Here is a 21,241-nt window from a genome sequence, read left to right as displayed (position 1 = left end):
TTCCCATAATCACAATCTCTCAGTGAAGTGGGGCGCTGTCTTTTGTAATAACGCCACTACGCCAGTAAGTGATTTTTAAGCTCCCATTCTGTGCCAGTAACTCTGGTGTTTTACGTTTTGAGGCTGCTCCACAGAACTTCCTTATTCTCTAAAACAATAATTTAAGATTAGATAAATCTAATTTAGATTCCGAAGAGTCGGGTCAAGACTGAGGCTGAAAAAAATGACAATCACCATGTTATTTTGGAAATTGCTTTTAAAGAGATCTGAAAGAGGACGAATTTTTCAGCAACACTTTGTTGTAGCAACGTTTGATGCAGTAAGGATGAGTAGGCAGGGGAAGGAAGATTTCGAAAACCCTTCCTTCTTCTAACTTCATGTCCAGGAATTGCAGGAGCAGCTGATGTCAGATATTTATCCGCTCTTGTTCCCTTTGACATTGGTTAATAAACATCTTGAGGAAAATGGGGAATATGTATATAGGGAAGTGTGATCTAGCGCCCCCATTATACACAAAATTAGAACCTGTGTCTAGGTGAACTATCAGCATAAAAATATACAATTTGGTCATCAAATAGGTTAAAACAGCAGAAAATAAATTCTCCTATGTGTGCAAACTGGAATAAATTCAGACCTAAGAATAAGTAGATGCAAATTCATTACATTTTACATCAGGTCTGAATTTGCCCCCACGTTAAAACAGTTTCCCTAGTGCACCGGTACAGTATAAAGTCAAACAAGATATGGGGGGGATGGTGTTTTTCCCTTTACTCCTGGGGAGTTCCATCAGAGATACATTTGGCCTCTATGTTTAATTAGAAGTAAGAGAGGGCCAAATTCTGTTCACTACCACTAGTGTAAATCTGTAACTATTGACTTCAAGTATTATTTTGTACTTAGACCTTCTGTAAGTGGAGTAGCAACCACTTTTGCCAAGTCCTACTATATTTGGTCCTTGTAGCAGGGTAATGGATTAGAATTTGACCCAGATAATGTGCAAAACCAAATTTATATATGGATGTATTTCAAGGTTTTTTTCTTCTTGGTTCAATTTGTTTCACTGCCTGTCTGCAAGAAACATACCACGATTCCCCTTATGGATGTCAAGAACTTACCTGGAGGGTCAGATTTTTGGTTATATAACCTAGACTGTGTCCCTCTAATCATGTTTGGGTTTGTTTAGTTTGGAAAAGAGAAGACTGAGAGGGGACATGATAGCAGTTTTCAGGTATTTAAAAGGGTGTCATAAGGAGGAGGGAGAAAACTTGTTCATCTTAGCCTCTAAGGATAGAACAAGAAGCAGTGGGCTTAAACTGCAGCAAGGGAGGTTTAGGTTGGACGTTAGGAAAAAGTTCCTAACTGACAGGGTGGTTAAACACTGGAATAAATTGCCTAGGGAGGTTGTGGAATCTCCATCTCTGGAGATATTTAAGAGTAGGTTAGATAAATGTCTATCAGGGATGGTCTAGACAGTATTTGGTCCTGCCATGAGGGCAGGGGACTGGACTCAATGACCTCTCAAGGTCCCTTCCAGTCCTAGAATCTATGAATCTATGTTATGGACTGGTATCCCTAAATAGCTATTCATTGAATATCTGTATGAGACTCTACAATTCAGCCTCTGCTCCTGTTTTATTTAAAGTCCATGGAAATTTTTCCATTAACTTCAATGAGAGCAGGTTCTGGCCCTTAATCAGCAGTGTTTTCCTAGTATAACTTGTCCATTTATTGCAGTTAATTTATTCTTGTATAATATTTTCTTTGTTCATCTTTATCATATACATTGTAATCCTTTTGCTTCTACATCACAGGTTCAACAGTGTGACCAATCTTGATTCATACACTCACAGCAAAGCCTCCATCTGTCTCATGGATTATAGATCTAAATTGGTAACTATCATTTGCTTGCAGTAATTATTACCAATTATGTTAACAATTCATATGTTTTCTGCTTTTGCTAAGTCTCCCTTAAAGTACTATATCATTTGCGAAAATTTGCTTCAGGTTATGGTATTGTTTATTTTTATCATGAACTTTATTCTTTAGGTTATGTACCTGGGCTGTAAAAATCCATTTTTGATTGAAATTTGCCATTCAGGTTCTGACTAGGATTGAACTTTATTCCTGAGAATGAAGTAATTTTAAAAAAAGATTATTTTTCAGTTGCTCCAGTGCCTAAGGCTCAAATTTATATAACTGAAAAATGACTCAAATGTGAGGGTTTTTTAAATAAATTACCATACCTAGAACATAACATGGATGAATTTTTGGATGATTTTGGGAAAACCAGTAGAGATATTTCACTTTTGACATGTGATTATGGTACATGTGATTAACATTTCTCATGGATTTTTACTAGATTTGTAAGTCCAGGAAAAGGAAGGAATCTCCTGGGTTATATAGTCCATTTCCTCTACCTCCCCCCGCCCCCATTGCTTGACTACAAAATAATTTTAATAACTTCCTGTTGTAGCCACAGTAGCTTCTTGTATAGTCTTGTCTCGAATATCTTCAGAGAGGTCAGAAATGCAGCCTCCCTTGACAGTTTGATCCATTGTCTACTTGAACTTAGAGGCGTGTTTTTTTTTTTTCCCTAGGATTCAGTTTGCCTGCTTTAGTGTAAATGATTCTGCTTTGACAGTTGAATATAACCCTTTCTTTGTCATTTACTGGTACCCAGAAGTCAAAATGGTAGGACTCTACTCGTGCCCATGTTCCTTCCCTTGATAGCTGCTGTTAACTCTTTCTCCTTCCCATCATGGCTCCCTGTCCCTGGTGACAGCCATATTTATTTTTCCCTCTTTTCTGTTGGCTCACTTTGAGTCCTAAGTGGCAACTAGGAGTAATTGGACAAAAGTGTATATATAAAGAAAGGAAATTTAGGCTAAAATAAAACTGGAACATCTACCTACTGGTGACAGATCTATTAGGCTGTAGAAAGTTTCTCAAGAAGAAGGGTGGTGGCTCCATTGCTTAGAACACTTAAAACTAGGCTGGACAAAGCACTAGAGAAAATACTGTTGTAAAATCTTTGTGTGGCCTCAAGGGATGTATAAAATGCCCTAATATATGTCTCTCATCTCTACCTTTTGAAATCTCCAGTCAGAATAAAAATGCATATCATCTGGGTGATAAAAGGTGAAGCAGTTAACAATGTTGACATGAATTTGTCATTATGGTTCAGAGTCAATATCCCATAGAGATATGGGGGCAATTCACACCTCTCAGATCCATTGTTTCTCATTGTCTGATTGCACATTTAGAAGAACATCACTCTGTCAGTTTTCATTCAGACCACCTTTCTACCCTACAAATGATTTTTTAAAACAGTCTTATTATTACAGTATCTGGAAACTAATAGATCGTCCAGAGCAGTACACTAGTAGAATGCCATATAGCTCCTACTCCCATTAACCCATGTAAAGAATTTAACCACAAGTCCCCCCAGAAGTTGGCTTTTCTCTGTGTAGGAGATATTCTAAACCAGGCATTAGATACACAATACTGGCATTTTCCTGGTGCCTCAGTCAGTTTCTGCATTGCTTTTTGCTGTCTCACACTTGCTTTAGACAGCAATATGTATTCTGAAATAAACAAAAAAATTGCTTCTTTGCTTATGTCCAGTACAACATTAATCCACATTATGTATGCCAAAGAACATGAGTTCAGAGCTATTGCTTTATTTTGTGTGTGTGTGTGTGTGTGTGTGTGTGTGTGTGTGTGTGTGTGTGTGTGTGTGTGAGAGATATATAATGACTTTGTGAGGGGCTAAATAATTTGGGAACTGAGATATAGAATCTTTCCTTTGTATTTTAATAGTTCAAATCTAATCTGGGTTAATAGTAACTGAAAGTTGTTACCATCTGATGGTGTGATGGCTGCCATCTTGGTGGACACTAGGGGTTGAACCAGGGATCTCTGGAGATAAACACATAAGCCTTTATAGATTAAATTGAAGAGCCAGCCGCTGTAGCTGGGCAGTAGCAGACTTGCATACTCTGGATCTGGTGCAGAGCAGGACACATGAAGCCTGACCAGTAGTGGGCTTAGTGGCTCTGCGATGATCTATGTGAAATGTATATGGCTGTTTCAGTCCAATTCCCAGTGAATGGACATCCAGGCTGGGAAAAACAGCACTACAGTTGGCATTGTTGCTGGCACTCTCAGTGGAGATGGCAAGAACTGACTGGATCCTAGAGACAAAACTACCCTCTCACCTTAGAGAGGATTAGGGGAGAGGTGAGGAAGCTGTCACTGCCACTGGATTTTCTGAACTTCTGATGTAGAAGATAAAGGATTTAATTCTCCAGAGATTTCCATTTGCAACTTTTCACTAGCACTAAATTCACCTGGAAATTATTAGTATGAACCACTATGGCAATTCCTATTCACTTACTGGGAATGAATGAGAGTTTCCATCCTAGTTGGGATTGAGTATAATTTGGGCTGCAGATGTCTGACATGCTTTGTCATTCCAGATTCCCCTGTTGTTGTGCTTGGAAGAAGTTACTATGGCATCTCGCACCAATTAATTGTACACAGCTTTTCATTTGACCAGTCATTCTGGGCGTGGCTCAGAATGTCTGAGTACTTTATTCACAGGAGAAATAACACTGAGTGATGATGGGCATCATACTAAAAATATCATGGCTCCACAATACAGTATCACACAACGTAAGGAGTAACCTTCCCAATAATATGGGCAGATCATATCTTGAGAACGAAAGCACTTGCTCTTCCCATTGCCAATACATTTCTCTAAAATAGGCTACCAATGCTAATAATGCTTTTACCTGAACAGAAGTGGCTGGTTTGGGCGAACAGACCACACCTCTTGATTTCTTTATAGGGTATCTTCAATGGCATATGACTTTCAACAACTTTGCTTCTCAGGCACAATGAAAATTACTACAAAGGTAAAGCTCATCTGTGCAGGAAACAGATTTCTCAGGGGCTGCTCCTTGACTGTGGGACAAACTGCCAAAGGAACTAAGGATCAAGACAAACTTCACCACCTTCCACTCCAAGTTGAAGGCGCATTTCTTTGACCTTGCCTTCTCTAAATATATAGCTGTGTGTGTGTGTGTGTGTGTGTGTGTATATAATTAAACGTTTATGTGAGAAGATCAGGTGTGTTTATGGAAAAATAGCCAGAATGCCCAGGGATTTTTATAAAAGTGTTTCCTTTGAAAGGGTCATGGTGCAAAATGTAGCCCTCTGGTCAGTGTGTATGCCCAATCCACAAAGGATGTGGGTTTGTTACAGCCTCCAGCTACTGAGCTTGGATCTTTAGCTCAACCCATCTCTGGCCTCAAATTACAATGCTGTCTTTTTAAGGGTCCAGCCGATTTCTGGGGAGACCAGGCTTTCCTCAGCTGCAGTTATTCAGAAGGGTCCTTTGTCCTAGCAGATCCCTTTGTCCTCATACACAGTGATGAGCTGCCACAATCTTAACAACCGGTTCCCTCCTCCTCACCCCACGAGGGGGTCGTAGTCCGCCCCTAACCCCCGGGACTCCTGCCCCATACAACCCCCCGCGTTCCTTGATGCCCCCCCTGGACACCTGGCCCCATCCACCCCCCTTCCCTGTCCTCTGACTAGCCCATCCAACCCCTCCTCTCATTCCTGATAGACCCCTGGGACCCCTGCCCCATCCAACCACCCCTTCTCTCTGTCCCCTGACTGCCTCCCACCGCCCCATCCAACCCCTGCTCCTTCCTGACTGTCCCCCGGGACCCTTGCCCCCATTCAATCCCCCTGTTCCCTGCCCTCTGACCACCCCGAACTCCCCTGCCCTCTATCCAACACCCCCTCCCTGCTCCCTTACCGCGCTGCCTGGAGGTGGCTGGCGGCGCTACAGCCGGAGCCGCTGGGCCGGAGCCAGTCGGCCGGAGCTGTGGGGCTGGGGCCGCTCGGCCGGGCCGCGCCTCCCTGGAACCTTCCTCACGCCCCCCCCCTCACCCCAGCTCACCTGCACAAAGCCGCCACTTGCTTCTCAGCCCTCCCAGGCTTCCCGCGCGAACAGCTGATTCGCGGGAAGCAGGGGAGGGGGGAGGAGAAGAGGGGAGGAGGCGGAGGTGAGCTGGGGCTGCCGGCGGGGCGGAGAGCTGCCGGAGCTTTACCGGTTGTTAAATTTAAAAGACCTTTTAGAACCAGTTGTCCCGCGTGGGACAACCGGTTCTAAAAGGGCTTCTAAATTTAACAACCTGTTCCCGCGAACCGGCTCCCACTCACCACTGCTTATACACAGACCAGAACAAGAAATTGGACAGTGTAATCATAAGTGCTGGAACTATGGGTGCTGGGGGTGCTGCCGCACCCCCTGGCTTGAAGTGGTTTCCATTATATACCTGGTTTACAGTTTGATTCAATGGCTCTCAGCACCCCCCACTATAAAAATTGTTCCAGCAACCCTGAGTGTAATCTGCATGACTATTCAAGCAGAGTGCAACCTAGTGGTTGGTCCATCAGGCCCTGGCTCAGTTTCTTCATGGACAGAGATGAGAGAGGATTCTTTTTCCTTTCTCCTTTCCTCTGAGAGCCCCCAAACCACTTCCTCTTCCTGTTCAAGTAGCTGCTTTGCTGAATCCAGACAGACATTCTCTTGATCCAATTGGCAGACAGAGTGGATTCTCTGGGGTAGGGCAGGTCTCCTCCTTGCTCTAGCATGGGGTATGTATACTCATCACAGTCAGTGGAGCACCAGTGTAACTGAGATCAGAATCTGGCCTACTGTTTCTTTCAGTTGCCGATAGTCCTAACTTCCTGATGGACACATTTTTGTCCTCCTGGTTTTGGTTCTAGCAATGGGAAGGAATTATCAATTACGCTGATTTATGTGGTGTTTTCCAACTGTCTTCTCTCATATCTCACCTATTGGAAGTAAAAATGCTTTTCTGTGCAGCCAGCATCTTATTTATCATTTGTTCAGCTGCTAAGTTTTTGTCCTCCTAAGCAAAATTCATCAGCAATTTTGGCACTTCCGTCATGATTTTCCAAGCAACTCTTTGAAGGGCCTTTTCCTCCTCTGTTCATTTTCCTGGAAATTGGAATTATTGCAGCATCTCTTGGCTGGGAACATTCTACTTCCTTAAGCAACCGCAGGAGGCCAGGGAGAGAGAGAGAGAGACAGTTCTAGTCACACAGGTCAGACAGCATGAGGCATGCTTATGTGATCCAGTGCTCTGCTTTCTCTGTTTGAGAGAGGTGTACTCCAGTCAGACCCATGGGCTTCCTGAGATCATCATGCAGCTACAGAGCCACTATGTTGGACTATGAAAGGATTCACCATTGGAAAAAGGAGATGGGTGCTCAGAACTCTTGAAATACCAGTAGGGGTCTGGGTGCAGGTGTTCAGTACTTTCAAAAGCCAGGCAACACAGTTAATTATTCATGTATTTAGTGTGATGAAGAGGCATTTAATTCCACCAACTCAACACTTTCTCCATATCCAGAGATTTGGCAATGACAGGATGGGCTGGCTTCTTCTCCATTAGCATCAGTTAAATTGCCAACTTTCACGTGGTAAATAAGCACCCCGACTTTCAGAATAAGCCAAAAATCAAGCTAATCCCATTTCAAACCAGGCCAAAACAAGCCAATCCCCAAGAACCCCAACATTCTATGTGACTAGATCCTGCCCCGGCATGCAGTCTGGGACTGTGGTGGGCCCGCTGTGCACCCCTGACTCTCTGCCCCCCTTGCCCCTGCTTGCCTGGAGCCGATCCCCCCTCCCCCCCCCCCAAAAAAAAGGGGAATAAGCTACTAGCCAACAAGCTACTCACAAGCCAATTAAGCATAAAACAAGTCCAATTTCTGCATTTTCTTTTTTTGTGGGTTTGGCATGTCTGGTTAGGAGGCATCTTGGGTTATCTGCCAGAATATTTTGTGATTTTTGGTGTAAGTGACCATTTATTACTAAATCCAGGTTACCTGGGTGGCAAGATAGTCTGGAGAGCCTAAGGGGACTGTCTGTGACTCTATAGTAAAACTGATAATGCAACCAGGAAGTTCACATTTGTTACTGGGTTGGTGAAATCTAATGATAGAATCTAGCACCGGTTTAGGGTATCTGCCCTGTTTTTGACGGTCTTCCCTGAGGTATAGGCACTCTCAGTCGTGAGCCACCCCAGATAGTGGACACCACTGACTCGCCATGTAACCAGGATCAAGTCCTCTAACCTCTCTGTACTCCTGTGCTTCACTCATAAATGGAAGGAGGTATAATACTTACCTTCCTCACATGGTATTCTGAGACTTAATATTTATATAAACTCTTTAAGATTCACAGCTGCAAAATGCTATGTAAGTTTGTCTTATAACTAAATTGCAGACATGCTTTCTGGTGACCCAGAACAACTCACTCAGTGATATACACATTGGTTTAGTGTAATTAATAACCAAAAAGTTTACTATAGATTTTCTACTCGACTGACAAATTCCCTCATGTACGTGTCAGGTGAGAATGTATAAGCCGGGTGAACACTTGGAAAAAGCAACGTTCAGTGCCTAATTAGGTTGCAATTAACAGATGACCTCTGTAATCAGTGCATGGGATGAAGGTAGGATGCAGGCATGGAGAAATTGACTCTGACAAATATAGCTAGACACAGCAGGAGCTGAATGAGTTTTGCCTTTACTATTGTATGCTGTATGTGATCTTCAGTGATGCTGATTTTATGATCTAGCCAGTTTCTTTTACTAGCAATCATCTCTATATGGTGTCTAACCTTGTGCTTTCAATATGTTAGTGTGGATAGACAAGTACCTTTACACGGTTGAGAGTTATTGTTCAAGTAACCAACACTATAGGGCAGTGGTTCCCAAACTTGTTCCACCGCTTGTGCAGGGAAAGCCCCTGGCGGGGCAGGCCGTGTTGGCCTGGAGCAGCGAACCGCGGCCAATGGGACCCGCCATCGGCTGAACCTGTGGACGTGGCAGGTACACAAACCGGCCGGCCCCGCCAGGGGCTTTCCCTGCACAAGCAGCGGAACAAGTTTGGGAACCACTGCTATGGGGGTTCATCATGCCTCAATGTATTTTCAGAAGTAACTAGTATTTTAATCCTTTTTAAATGCTGGTTCCGGTCATAATAGGGAACTTCAATGATCATTAGTCATGTGATTGTTCTATGTTAAAATATCCTTAAATCCTGTTATCCTTATTCAGTCTAAATTGCTATTTACTTCAATATGATTGGTTTAGGACTGCAGGATTTAGCCTATAATTCCCATGACTAATGAGTATGAAACCCGGTAAACAAAGTTTTGTACCGAAACTTCTGCAATGGTTAGATTCTGATTTTATTTAAACTTGCTTTGAAGTGTCTGAGTTACTCCAGGTGTCCACCAACTGGAGTAAAATGAGATTAAATTGTAGTCCATTGTTTCTACAGATTTCATTATGAGCTCTGTTTTTTCAGGATTTAATATCGTACCTGTTTCAAATATTAAGTTATGAGATCAGATGCATTTTTAAATTGCAAAAATTATTTAAATCTGAGTTCTTGAGTAGCAATTAAAAAAAAAAAATTCTTGTGGTTTCAGATGCTCTTCTACCATGCTTTGAGCCAAACATGGTTTTGTTTAAAAAAAAAAAAAAGGGGGGGGGGGGCAACCAAAAAAACCATCAGATGGAGTCCATTCTGAATATGGATTATATCTTTATCTGATTTTACAATTTAGAAAATAGCATATTTAATGGCACTGTAAAGGGAAGGAAGATGTGACATTTGGAGTCATCCTAGAGAAAAGTGTATATGTATGTGCATGTGTGAGGTATTACCATATAGATAAAAAGCAACAGAGGGTCCTGTGGCACCTTTAAGACTAACAGAAGTATTGGGAGCATAAGCTTTCGTGGGTAAGAACCTCACTTCTTCAGATGCGTCTTGCATCTGAAGAAGTGAGGTTCTTACCCACGAAAGCTTATGCTCCCAATACTTCTGTTAGTCTTAAAGGTGCCACAGGACCCTCTGTGAGGAATCTACCCACTCTCTGTGGTTCCACTCTTCAAATGGAGCTCTCTCAGCACTTTTATAAGGCCTGGGTGTCCATTAAGCCAGTGGTCCCCAAATGGTGGGATTTTCCCCCCTAAGGGGGCACAGAGGAATGTTCCGGGTGGCACAGCAGGGTCTGGGCCAGCCCCCACAGGAAGTGGGGAGGAAGCACCATCCAGCCATGCCCTGCCCCCACCCGTACCCCTGGTCTCAGCCCCTAGCTCCCAGCCTGGCTGCGGGTCCAGACCCAGTCTGTGGCTCCAGCTGCCATCCCCAATCCAGCCACAGCTCTACTGCCAGCCCCAGATCTGCAGCTCTGCTCTCGGCCCCTAGCTCCCGTCCGGCTGCAGCTCCAGCCCCAGCCTCCCCCCTCGACTTCCAGCTCCAGCTCCTGACCATGGCTCCGGGGGGCGGGGGGGCACAATATGAAAAGTTTGAGGATCACTGCATTAAGCTATTACCTTGACCCTCCTCAGTTCCATCCCTCATTAAGTGTGAGGCTGACTCCATCTTCCCTCAAAGGGGCCAGCCACCCTGTGATGAGGTGTTTTATTGCTTTTACAAAGATATGTATATCCCTTTTGCTAATTGTTTTTAGAAATCCCTTTTGCAAAGCCTGTGCCTGTTTACTTCAACTATCATGTTTCCCTGAAGAAGTAAACTGTAAGCCAGACTGGCACTTAAGTGCAACTTAGCTGGTGTGTAGGCCTCACTCTGGCCCTTAGCACAAGGGGGAATTTCACTTTTATCGTAGAAGGCAGAAGCAATGAGAAGTATGAACTGCAAACAGCTACCATAGGAGAACACACACAGATGCATCGGCTTGATCTACTTTTCCAAAGTGCTACTATGCAATACCATCTATCAGACCACGAATATCAGAAACGGATATTGTGGAAACAACATTTACTCCCCTCCTTAGAGAAATCTATCTATATGGTATTAAGTATCAGAGGGGTAGCCGTGTTAGTCTGAATCTGTAAAAAGCAATGGAAGGCCTTGAGCCAGGGTCTGCAGGAGGCCAGGTATTCCAGGGGAACCAGCTTTGGGGCCCAGTGCTCTATACCAGAGCCAGGAAAGACACAAGGAACAGAGTACAGGAGGGACGGAGAGTGGTACTCTAGAGGAACCAGACTGGGGGATGAATGCTCTGTCCCAGAGCTAGGAGGACTCTCAAAGGTAGCCCAGAAAGTGGCTGGGAACAGGGCCCAGAGGGCAGACTGAAGAGAAGCCCCAAAGAGCAGAAAAACCTTTTTGTTTGTTGGGACTTCTTAGTTGGACTTTTGCAACCCCAGAAGGGGTTAAGTTTTGTTTGTGACTTGGCCAGAGGGCTAAACCACATCTCCAGCATGGACTGGTGTGTGGAGAACTGAGGAGACCCATCTTGGGGAAGGAAACTGAGGCAGGGAGCACCAGGAGTGCCACAGTTGGCCAGCAATGGTGGTTATGTTGCAGCCATGCTCTGATACTCGTACACCATTCCCTGCCTGAGATTCCTCACCACTCCTGTGTGTTCTTTGGGATTTGGGAAACGGCACAACAACAAATGGGTATAAACTGGCTATGAAGCAATTTAAGCTGGTAATTAGAAACCTTCTTCTAACCACTAGAGGAGTGAAGTTCTGCAACAGCCTTCCAATAGGGCAAACAGCCTACCTAGTTTTAAGCTGAAGCTTGATAAATTTCTGGATGGGATTAGAGGGCAGGATTCCCTGCGATATCTGGGGACAGGACTCAGTGACCCAGAAGGCCTCTTTCAGTCCTGTGTCCTCTGTTCCTATGATTTAATCAAAGTCCTCTAAGGCAATCTTTCTCAATGACCGGCCCGTGGACAGGCACCGGTCCCTGAGATCTCCCTGACACAGTTTAGGAAGACAGCAAGCTGGTCACGAGTATCAAAAAGGTTGAGAAACACTGCTCTGAGGTGGTAGGATTCTCTCCTGTCTCCACATACCCTCTGTAGCGTTTGGCTTCTTCTCTGGACCATGGAGTACCATCTCTTTGACCCTTTCAGTCAGTGTTTACAGTGATCTGAAAAGGGTGGGGAGTCTTTAATCACCCCCACATCTGCAAGTCCCCTTTTTTCTGAGTGCTAGCTAGCTCATTGACATAGGGTGCCTCCATTTGAAGAGAAAACCATCAAGGTTTAATGACCCCGCCCCCATACATATAGAGAGTCCGTAATACCAAACAGAATGTGTAAGTTGTACAAAGAGAGATTTCCCAAACTGTCACCGGGGGGCGGGGGGGGGGGAAGGGGAGGGGGGAGAAAGTTCAAGCAAGAAAATTGAACTTGAAAGAGCTTTTGAAACTGTGACCTCCTGACACTGCTGTGACTTTTAACTCCTCTTGTGATTGCTGTGGTTCAGCTCACAGATCTTGAGTGCTTCAAAATCTCTGTACGACCCAACTAGAGTTGCTCTTCTGTGAAAACAGCAGAATGTTCTTTCCAAGAATCACTCACTTTTTATTTTTTAAACTGCTTCAATTGAAAGCTATACTGGCCACTCACATTCTGTAATTGCTTTTTTAACAGAGATTTGAAAGAAGCATTTGTAGCCGTTTGCCCTCTTGATTATAGCAATCTGTGGGTCCAGGGATAGCAGCAGTACTTCATATTAAAAACCATGTTGGATTTGGTGAATGGATTCCACAAAGATGGTGATATACAGAAAAGATTGATTGAGATTTAATCAGTGGGTCACTTGTCTATTGAAGTCTAACTGTAATTCTAGAAATGACCAGGCTTTCAGTGATGATGGTGGTGAAGCTGGTGCGTATGGGTGAATAAATAGAATATATTACCTCACCCACCTTGTCTCTCTCTGGGTGAATACGAAATGAAGAAAATGATCTCCTTCCCATCAGCACATGTTCCCATTAGCACTGGTGGTGATACGTGTATCAAGAAGAGTAGGTACTTTTAAATGTGAAGCCTCTGACTTTCTTCCATCATGGGGATAGTACACATTGATTAAGACAGAGAAATTGGTGGGTCTTCTTAGCTGTGTAATAAATGACCAGATTTCCAATACAGTATCAGAAATTGGGGCTATGCATGTGTATGTGTATGAGTGAGCAGCTAGTTTGAAGGTTTGCTTTAAAATTCCTACTCGGATCCAAAAGTCATGAATAAAAGAATATTTTCCTGTTATGCTGGCGAGAAGAAAATTCATACTGTATCTTGTTGGTGAGTTTGCAAAGGATCTTAGCCTCATTTAATATTAAAATAAAAATTGGACAGAATCTCAGCCTCGCCTAGGGTAATTGTGCAGAAGTTTTTGCTGCAGGCAGCGATGTTACTGAGTGTTTAACTGTTGCTTTAGGTGCTCTTGAATAAACTGTACACATTGGATAGTCTGTAAAACAGGTAGGCCTTGTAGTCCAGGTTGCATTAGTTTAACTAAAGATATGATTTTAAACTAATTTAATTAAACTGATGCAAACCCTTGCATGGACACTTACTTTGGTCTAAACTAGGCTTATTTTGGTTTTCCTAATTCCATAAGAAATTGATAAAATCCTGGTTTAAATGGATGGGTTTGTGTACCAGTTTAATGAAATTGGTTTTAAGTGGATTTTAGTAAAACTGGTGCAATTCTGTATGTAGATGAGGCCTTAGATCAAGTACTGGATAGGATTCCTCTGCTCCATAGCGCTCAACTTTCCTGGGCCCAAATGTGGGTAGCAATGTGTGACCAAGTTCCAAAAGAGTGGGAACATACCTTCCTGCTTGAAGAATGTTAAAATGCCATGGGATTCACTCCATGAGAGTAAACAGTCCGTTCTATCACTTCAGTGCAATGATTCTTTAGTTGTGGTGTCAATAACTTTCCACAATAAATGTAAGGGGACACCAAAGGTGAATAGAAAGTAGGGAACTGTGGGACTAAAGTGAGTGACTTTTCTCTTGAAAAGTGGGATGTTTGAAAGAGAGGCCGTGACTCTAGTCCAACCACTGGACTCAAAGGGACTTAAGGAATCAGGGTTACAGGGGTAACTGGATTAAATGTAATAGACAGAAGGTCAGAACAGATATCTAATGGCCCCTTCTGGCCCTAAGCTCCCTGTACCAGTCTTGGCTCTCTCCTTCCCTCTCTCTGCTAGGCACCAGGGTATAATGGGTTTTAGGGGAGCTGTGAGTCTTGAGGGTAGGGAGAGTTTAGTGCACTACACCTAGCTCCTGTCACTGCTTCCTTTACTGGCAGCAGGCTCCCTTTAGCAGTGGATAAACAGAGTAATAGAAGGGGAAGGCAGCATGATAGTGACCATTGGATACCCTGTGACAGGTTAAAAAAACAGAACACCCCCTCCCGGGGGTCTCACTCCCAAAGACAATTTGTGCTTTCGACTATGTGCTCAGAAATGGGATAGAATAACTTTCTGGGATGAGTGGGGAGTTCTGTCTGTAGGCCCATTCAGACCTTGACCTCTGATCCTGCCAACAAGAAGAGGGCTGTTAGAAGACAGCTGCCTCCACTCAGAACTGCACTCAGCCTGTCTCATTTCACATAAACCACTGAACAGTCATCGACTGCCAGTCACTGTTGCCCCAGGCTAGACTTGAACCAGTGGTCTGGAAATGAAATACTTCATGTATCTGTCACAGGGCAAACTACTCCAGGCCCTCTGGCCTCTCCTCTCAGTGACAAATACCATCCATAAATGAAAATGTTCCCCTACCAGGATACAAACAGCAGGGACATAGACAACTTTTTTTTATTCGGGAGGTGGTGGCTGTAATAACTGTTGAACATTGCTTTAATGAGTAGTTTTGCACCATGACTACATTTGTAAAAGCAGCAAAGAGTCCTGTGGCACCTTATAGACATGCATCCGACGAAGTGGGTATTCACCCACGAAAGCTCATGCTCCAATACGTCTGCTAGTCTATAAGGTACCACAGGACTCTTTGCTGCTTTTACAGATCCAGACTAACACGGCTACCCTCTGATACATGACTACATTTGTTTATCTCACTTTATCAAAAGCGGACAAACTTCTGTTCCAAAGTCAATGTTTCCTTTATTGATGCAGTCCTTAAATTTTTGGAGAGGCTAAAGCCTGGCCCACATCCCCAGTTGTCTACGCCCATGAGCAGCGATGAAAAGATAAACAGAAGCCTCTTTTCTGACTGAGCTTCCACAGTCTCCTTCTCTGGTCAGAGCAGCCCCTGCTTGTTTTTTTCCTGCCTTATGCAGTGGTGATGTAGCTGTGTTAGTCCCAGGAGACCTGAAGAAGAGCTCTGTGTAAGCTCGAGAGCTCGCTCTCACCAGCAGAAGCTGGTCTAATAGAAGGTATTACCTTTCCCACCTTGTGTCTCTTTTCGTGCCTTGTAAGTTACAGCAGTGAGCTATGGTTGCCTGATGAGTTCCAGCTACCTTGACTTTTCAGATAATTTAAACTTTTTCTGCATGGTCACTAAATCCTACCAAGGAGCACAGGAGAAGGAGTGGGTTTTAAGTAACTGTTCTCAGTTGGCCCCAGGGCCAGTATCCCTCTACCAGGGGCGGCTCCAGCGCAGCAAGTGTGTGCCTGGGGTGGCAAGCCGCGGGGGGTGGCCTGCCGGTCGCCGTGAGGGCGGCAGGCAGGTGGCTTTCGGCGGCATGCCTGTGGGAGGTCCGCCGGTCCCGTGGCTTCGGTGGCAATTCGGTGGCAGGGACGCCGATGGCACGGCAGCGGCGGACCTCCCGCAGGCGCACCGCCGAATCCGCATGACCAGCGAACCTCCCGCAGGCGCACCACCAAAAGCCGCCTGACTACCGTGCTTGGGGCAACACAAAACATAGAGCCGCCCCTGACCTCTACCCAAAGGGGTAGTATAATCTGTCACAATAAATAATAAATAAATAAATAAATGCCATGGACAGTTCCTCTAAGCTATTCCATTCCACACAGATGCCATTTATATTAATTACTATTTTGAACGTGGATAAATAATGGATGGACTTAGTGAGACTTCCCCCTCCCCCCCCCAATATTTGTAGGAAACTTTAAAAGATCCCCTCTAGTGATAGACAACCAGCACAGCTAGCACAGTTTGGTATTTAGGAAATTCTAGTTTTCTCTTGTAGTCGTTAATGAAACTATTTCTGTTTACCTACCCACCGTGGCTGCCTAAATGAATTGTCCCAGCTGCCAAGCTAGTGCATTGTAATGGAGATTTCAGTTCTCAGCAGCTTATTGAAGTACTCTGTAATTTTGAGTAAGAATGCTGTTTCTCTGTTAATAGTTGAAAAACCTAAAATCACCAATTTATCCCTTTGATGAATCCAGATCTGTGCAGCACATTTATGGCCTGGGCTTGAAAATTACACATGCTCTCAGTGTTGGTGCTATGCATAGGAAGATTAAGCAATTGCTTGGGGCCCCCTGTTTGCTTTTTTAGTATGTGTTGTGTGTGGGGAAGCCCCCCCACCAAATATTCCTGATTAAGGCCCCCAGCAGTGGACTAGAGCGGTCTCTACATGCACTGGTACATGATGGGAGCTAAAAATTAGGCTCCACGTAGATGATTTCAAAGTGTATTTTTCCCTACTTAAATAAAATGCTTCAGAAAGAAGGGATACATGTTAAGTATGAGGTGCTGAGTTGAGGACAGTTAACACTAAACTACTCTTAAATTTGCTCTGTCATTGTCATTTTCTTAGATGGCTTCAGTAACAGATGCCAGATACAGACACAATGATGCTTCAGACCAAAATTTCGATTATATGTTCAAACTCCTGATCATTGGCAACAGCAGTGTGGGCAAAACGTCCTTCCTCTTCAGATACGTCGATGACACTTTCACACCAGCTTTTGTTAGCACAGTCGGAATTGACTTCAAAGTGAAAACGGTTTACAGGAATGACAAGCGGGTGAAACTGCAGATCTGGGTAAGTGCTGGCACTTGCCAAATATTTTATTTAAACCTGAGCGAAGATATATCAGAAAAAGTAATCATAAATGCTAAGAACAAAATAATTTGAAGCATTTGGCTTTTTGAAAGGAAATCCTGGATTATTCTAGGTTTATTATTCATGGGGTTTTGTGGGGTTGTATCTTTTCCCCACACTTGGAGACATTAAATCTGATCAGCTCATATCCACCAAATATATTTGCATCTCCCTACAATATTGCACTGCTGAGCAGAAACAGGTGAATTCACTCCAACTACTGAGGGTCCTCCCACACATAGCTACAGGGAGTGAGGGTGTGTGACATGGTATACCAGGCTCAGAGGCTCCCTGCTGGAGGCCTCTGGGTCCTATCACTAGAGCGTCGTGTCTGTCATGGAGGTCGCGGAAGTCATGAATTCTGTGACTTTCTGCAATCTCCATGACTTCTACAGCGGCCGGTGTGGCTGGCCCCGGGGATCGCCTGAGCAACGGCCGGTGTGGCTGCCTGAGCAGCGGTCCTGGGGGCGCCCCCCAGCAGCCGGTGCAGCTGGCCCTCTGGTTCCCACCCCCAGCAGCAGCTTCCCAGTTCCCCCCAGAGCAGTACCGCCCCCCCCCCAAGATTTAGTCAGGGCTATTTTTAGTAAAAGTCATGGCCCAGTCACAGGCCATCAATTTTTGTTTATTGCCCATGACCTGTCCATGACTTCTTTTTTACTAAAAATACCCATGACTAAATCGTAGCCTTACTTATCGCACCTGTCACAGAAAAAGGGCAGTAGAGAAGCAATCCAAGCGACCTAGAGAGACTGCGCGGGAAGTGGCCATTAGCCACCGGGGAAGTGGCCTGAATATTTGACACACCGCTGGAAGGGGTCCTGAACTGTTAGTGGCCCAGCTGGAGAGCTGGGGCCAGAAAGTCTCAGAGTGGGCAAAACCATTGCCTCCAGAGAAGAAGGCCTGGGGGTACAGCTCGATACTAGGCCTGGGACTGTATAAAGACTGAGAGGCCTTGCGATAGGTCTCTGTTGGATTGTCTGGGAAGGGGGTCGTTTTGTTTGTATTATCTACAGATTGTGTGGGACTCAGCTAGAGGGCTGAGTCATTGAAACCGCTGACAGGGTCACCATAAACTGAAAGAGAGTACAGGCACATGCACATGGCCAGGGGGCACTTGCAAGAGGTGAGTGCCACTCCGTTAAAGGGTGCTAAAAGACAGCTCTGGTGAAACCACATCAAATGTCAACTAGAAGGAGAGATTCATACAAAAACCCAGTCATATAATTTCTGTAATGAGCCAGAATTTCACTGTCAAGTCAGCAAAATATCTAAGATTCCTGAACTACAGAGTACAGCACAGGGCTACAACTAAGCAACCATGCTATGAGTTCATCATGTTTCTTTTATGAAGTGCAAATATTTTAGAAACATTTTTTTTATTACATGTGACAGATGACTTCAAATTCATTTATGCAGCAAAATTGACCCTGATAGTGTTTAACCTTTCAGATACCCCAGAAAATTTGCATTCAAACTGTGTTGGAAAGCTGTGCTCAGGCTTTTGTGTTTTGAAGAATTAGAAAGCACCCACTTGGAATTCTCTAGCAAAATACTCCCATTTGTATTAAACACGTGAAAAAGATATCAAACGGAGAGAGAAGGGCAGCTATCAAACCAAATTCCAGAGAGCCAGCTGCAGCAGCTTAAAATGGTTCTCTGTATAGCTTTGTCTCCAGACTAATTAAACAGAGAGGCACCGGATATAAGGTTAGTTGAAACAATGTGTTGTCATTTTCCAGACATTTCTAGCCAATAGAAAAATGGCAGATGCACAGTGTTCTAATTAATCCATATGCAATGGATTCATAACTAATCCTTTAGTTTCTAGATTAAATATATACCACTGTACAAAGCACATCATTCTGACCTGCTGCTGTCCTGATTTGAGAGTGGGCATCTAATCAGAGGATTTTTTTTTAACTAAAGCATTTTCCATAGTAAATATATAATTAATTTGATCTCTTATGTATCCAGCTGCAAGGTACAACAGATTTAATAGCAATACAATCTTTGCCATGTTGCTAGATTTTGGTAATAAAATAAAACTGATATATAGGTTGGCACAGATCTAGCTGTGAAATTATTTGATTTAGTATTTGGGTTATGAGGATATGTCAGAGTTTAAAGCCATTACCAAATTAAACATGTTTCTCCTCCTGTGTTTGACTTTATTACAGGACATCATGTCCCTGCTGTTAATGAAGTTTGTAAAAGGAAGGCAAACTCTATAAAGTTATGTGAGGTTTATCAAGAACATTCTAAATAAAATTTAGAATTAATCAAGAGTTTTAAATAAGTGTTTGAATTCTTCTGGAAAAGCCTTAAACTTGAAAAGAGATAATATACTATGTTGCTTTTTCAGAGAGAAGTCACTAAAATAGTAGGATTTGTAATATTCGAGTATCAACAACATTAATGTATGTTGATTTAAAATGAAAAATTAAGTACTTAACAATTCCAGGGTGACGTGCTTTTATTTTTATATCCCTTTCACAGATCCGTAATATGAACCATAACTTAAGAGTTTTAACAAAAAATTTAAGTAGGTACCTTTTAAAACCACTTAATATTTCAACCTGTTTTGAGCTCATTTGCTCTTGTCATAAACCTGAATCTGTAACTTGAATGTAAGCATTAAACAAAGCATGGTACTGGTGGCTATTAACAGACCAAAATCTGAGCCCTTACAAGGCACAAAATGCAACTGAGTGCTCGTAGGTGGATGAAAGGAATTGTTTTCTTGTAAATGTATCTCCTGGTGTTAATTTTGCTTCTTTTCTTTTTAAAAATTGATTTACAGAGCCTACATTAGACTCTAATCTGTTTAAATACTGATGGTACCACTCCCCATTGATTTCAATGGGACCATATGCAGAGAAAGATACTACTCAATGTGAATGAGGGAACAGGGTCAGGCTTTTCTTTGTATTCGTGCATGAGAAGCAGAACAATGGGTGAAACTGACTATAAACAAAAATGAAATCGGCTGTTAACTATGAAGGGCAAAAAGTAAACAGTTTACATCTTGAAAAATTCTCTGTTTTAGTAATGCAAAGTTTATTAGTAACAAAGGAAATAAGATATCTTATTTTGAAATTTGTGGGACCTGATTCTCCAGTGCCTTGAATCTTGTGCAGTTGTTTACATCTTTGTGAAGTGGGTGCAAAACATTACATGAGACGTAAGGCAGAGGAGAATCAGGCCCATGACTTTTTACCTTGACAGTGTCTTTGGATAACAATGGGTAAAATTTATCACTGTGCAGAGTCAGCACAAAACCTACACAGGACTTAAATCCTGTTTTGAGGTCTTAAGTGGGACTTAAATGGTGCCTAGCTCTTGTGCTGACCTTCTGCATGGGAATGAATTTCATCCTAAATGCATTAGCTGTTAAAGTAGCCCGTGACTGATTTGGGGCATCAACACCATTCTATCACTTAACTTGAAAGAGCACATTCACTATACAGATGTGTCTACACCAGCATCTCTCCATGGGTGCAGGTGCACTGGGTTAGAACTAATAGCAGCTTTGTAAGGCTTTGTCGGAGAGTTAAACAACACAGTAGTTAAAACCAACTGAGCCTTGCTGAAACTAGAGGCTTCTGGCCCTGATGGAGCTATTCCAGTAGAGGATTATGGGTCTGAGTTTGGCTAATATAGACAATGGCCAGGCATGTGGTATTCTGGATTAAATGAAATCTCATTGGAAATTTCACTGTTTTAATTCGTGGCTTTCCGGACAAGGTCATGCTAATGTTTTTCTTTTTATTTAAATTAAGGCCAATTAAACTTAACAGCAACTCTTACTTGATCAGTTGTAACACAAAATTATTTCCTACAGTAAGAAGGACGAGGTAATTATTTAAAGAACCCCTTGAGTTTCCTTTGAGTATCAAATTTCGTGGAGCAATGTTGTTAGGGACATATAATGTTCTCTGCTCTACCATCTTTTTCAGTTTGACAGTCATGAAGCCCTTTTGAATGATGTGTCCTTGGCAGACTGGAATTGTAGTGGCACTCAAGTGGCTATCTATATAAGTTTTATCTGCTATCATGCAGAACATGGGGGGAGGAAGAAAGCCAGTTGTAGTAAGTGTACCTCATAGTGATCATTAATTGCTATAATCAGAATTATTATCCTAGAACCACTACCTCTTGGTGCTGATGGGGTTTGCCTTTTGCTTACATTGATCAAAACAATGGACAATTTGGCGGGAAGCTCAGAATAGTAGTAGTTTCTTTGATTTTTCTTTTTTGTTTTCAAAGATGAGAATTTCACACCTTTTCCGAGTGCCAATCAGTAAAG

The 21,241-nt window shown here is 43.2% G+C and overlaps 1 protein-coding gene across 3 annotated transcripts in view; it reads left to right on the top strand.

The window, feature by feature from the left end:
- The window catches only part of RAB3B (RAB3B, member RAS oncogene family), a 149,013-nt gene that overhangs the window by 6,445 nt on the left and 121,327 nt on the right, over positions 1 to 21,241 (top strand). For 2 of the 3 annotated variants that reach the window (XM_065555360.1, XM_065555359.1), the window contains exons 2-3: positions 1,812 to 1,890; positions 16,648 to 16,875. In XM_065555360.1, coding sequence (XP_065411432.1) covers positions 1,870 to 1,890; positions 16,648 to 16,875 — 249 coding nt within the window. In that variant the 5' untranslated portion in view covers positions 1,812 to 1,869. The remainder of the gene's footprint in view (positions 1 to 1,811; positions 1,891 to 16,647; positions 16,876 to 21,241) is intronic. The other variant, XM_065555361.1, reaches the window with a different exon arrangement.

Source organism: Chrysemys picta, chromosome 8 (genome assembly GCF_011386835.1).
Source record: "Chrysemys picta bellii isolate R12L10 chromosome 8, ASM1138683v2, whole genome shotgun sequence".
Taxonomy (NCBI): Eukaryota; Metazoa; Chordata; order Testudines; family Emydidae; genus Chrysemys; species Chrysemys picta.
Note: the sequence above shows the minus strand (reverse complement) of the source record. Positions and strands in the feature narration are given on the sequence as shown.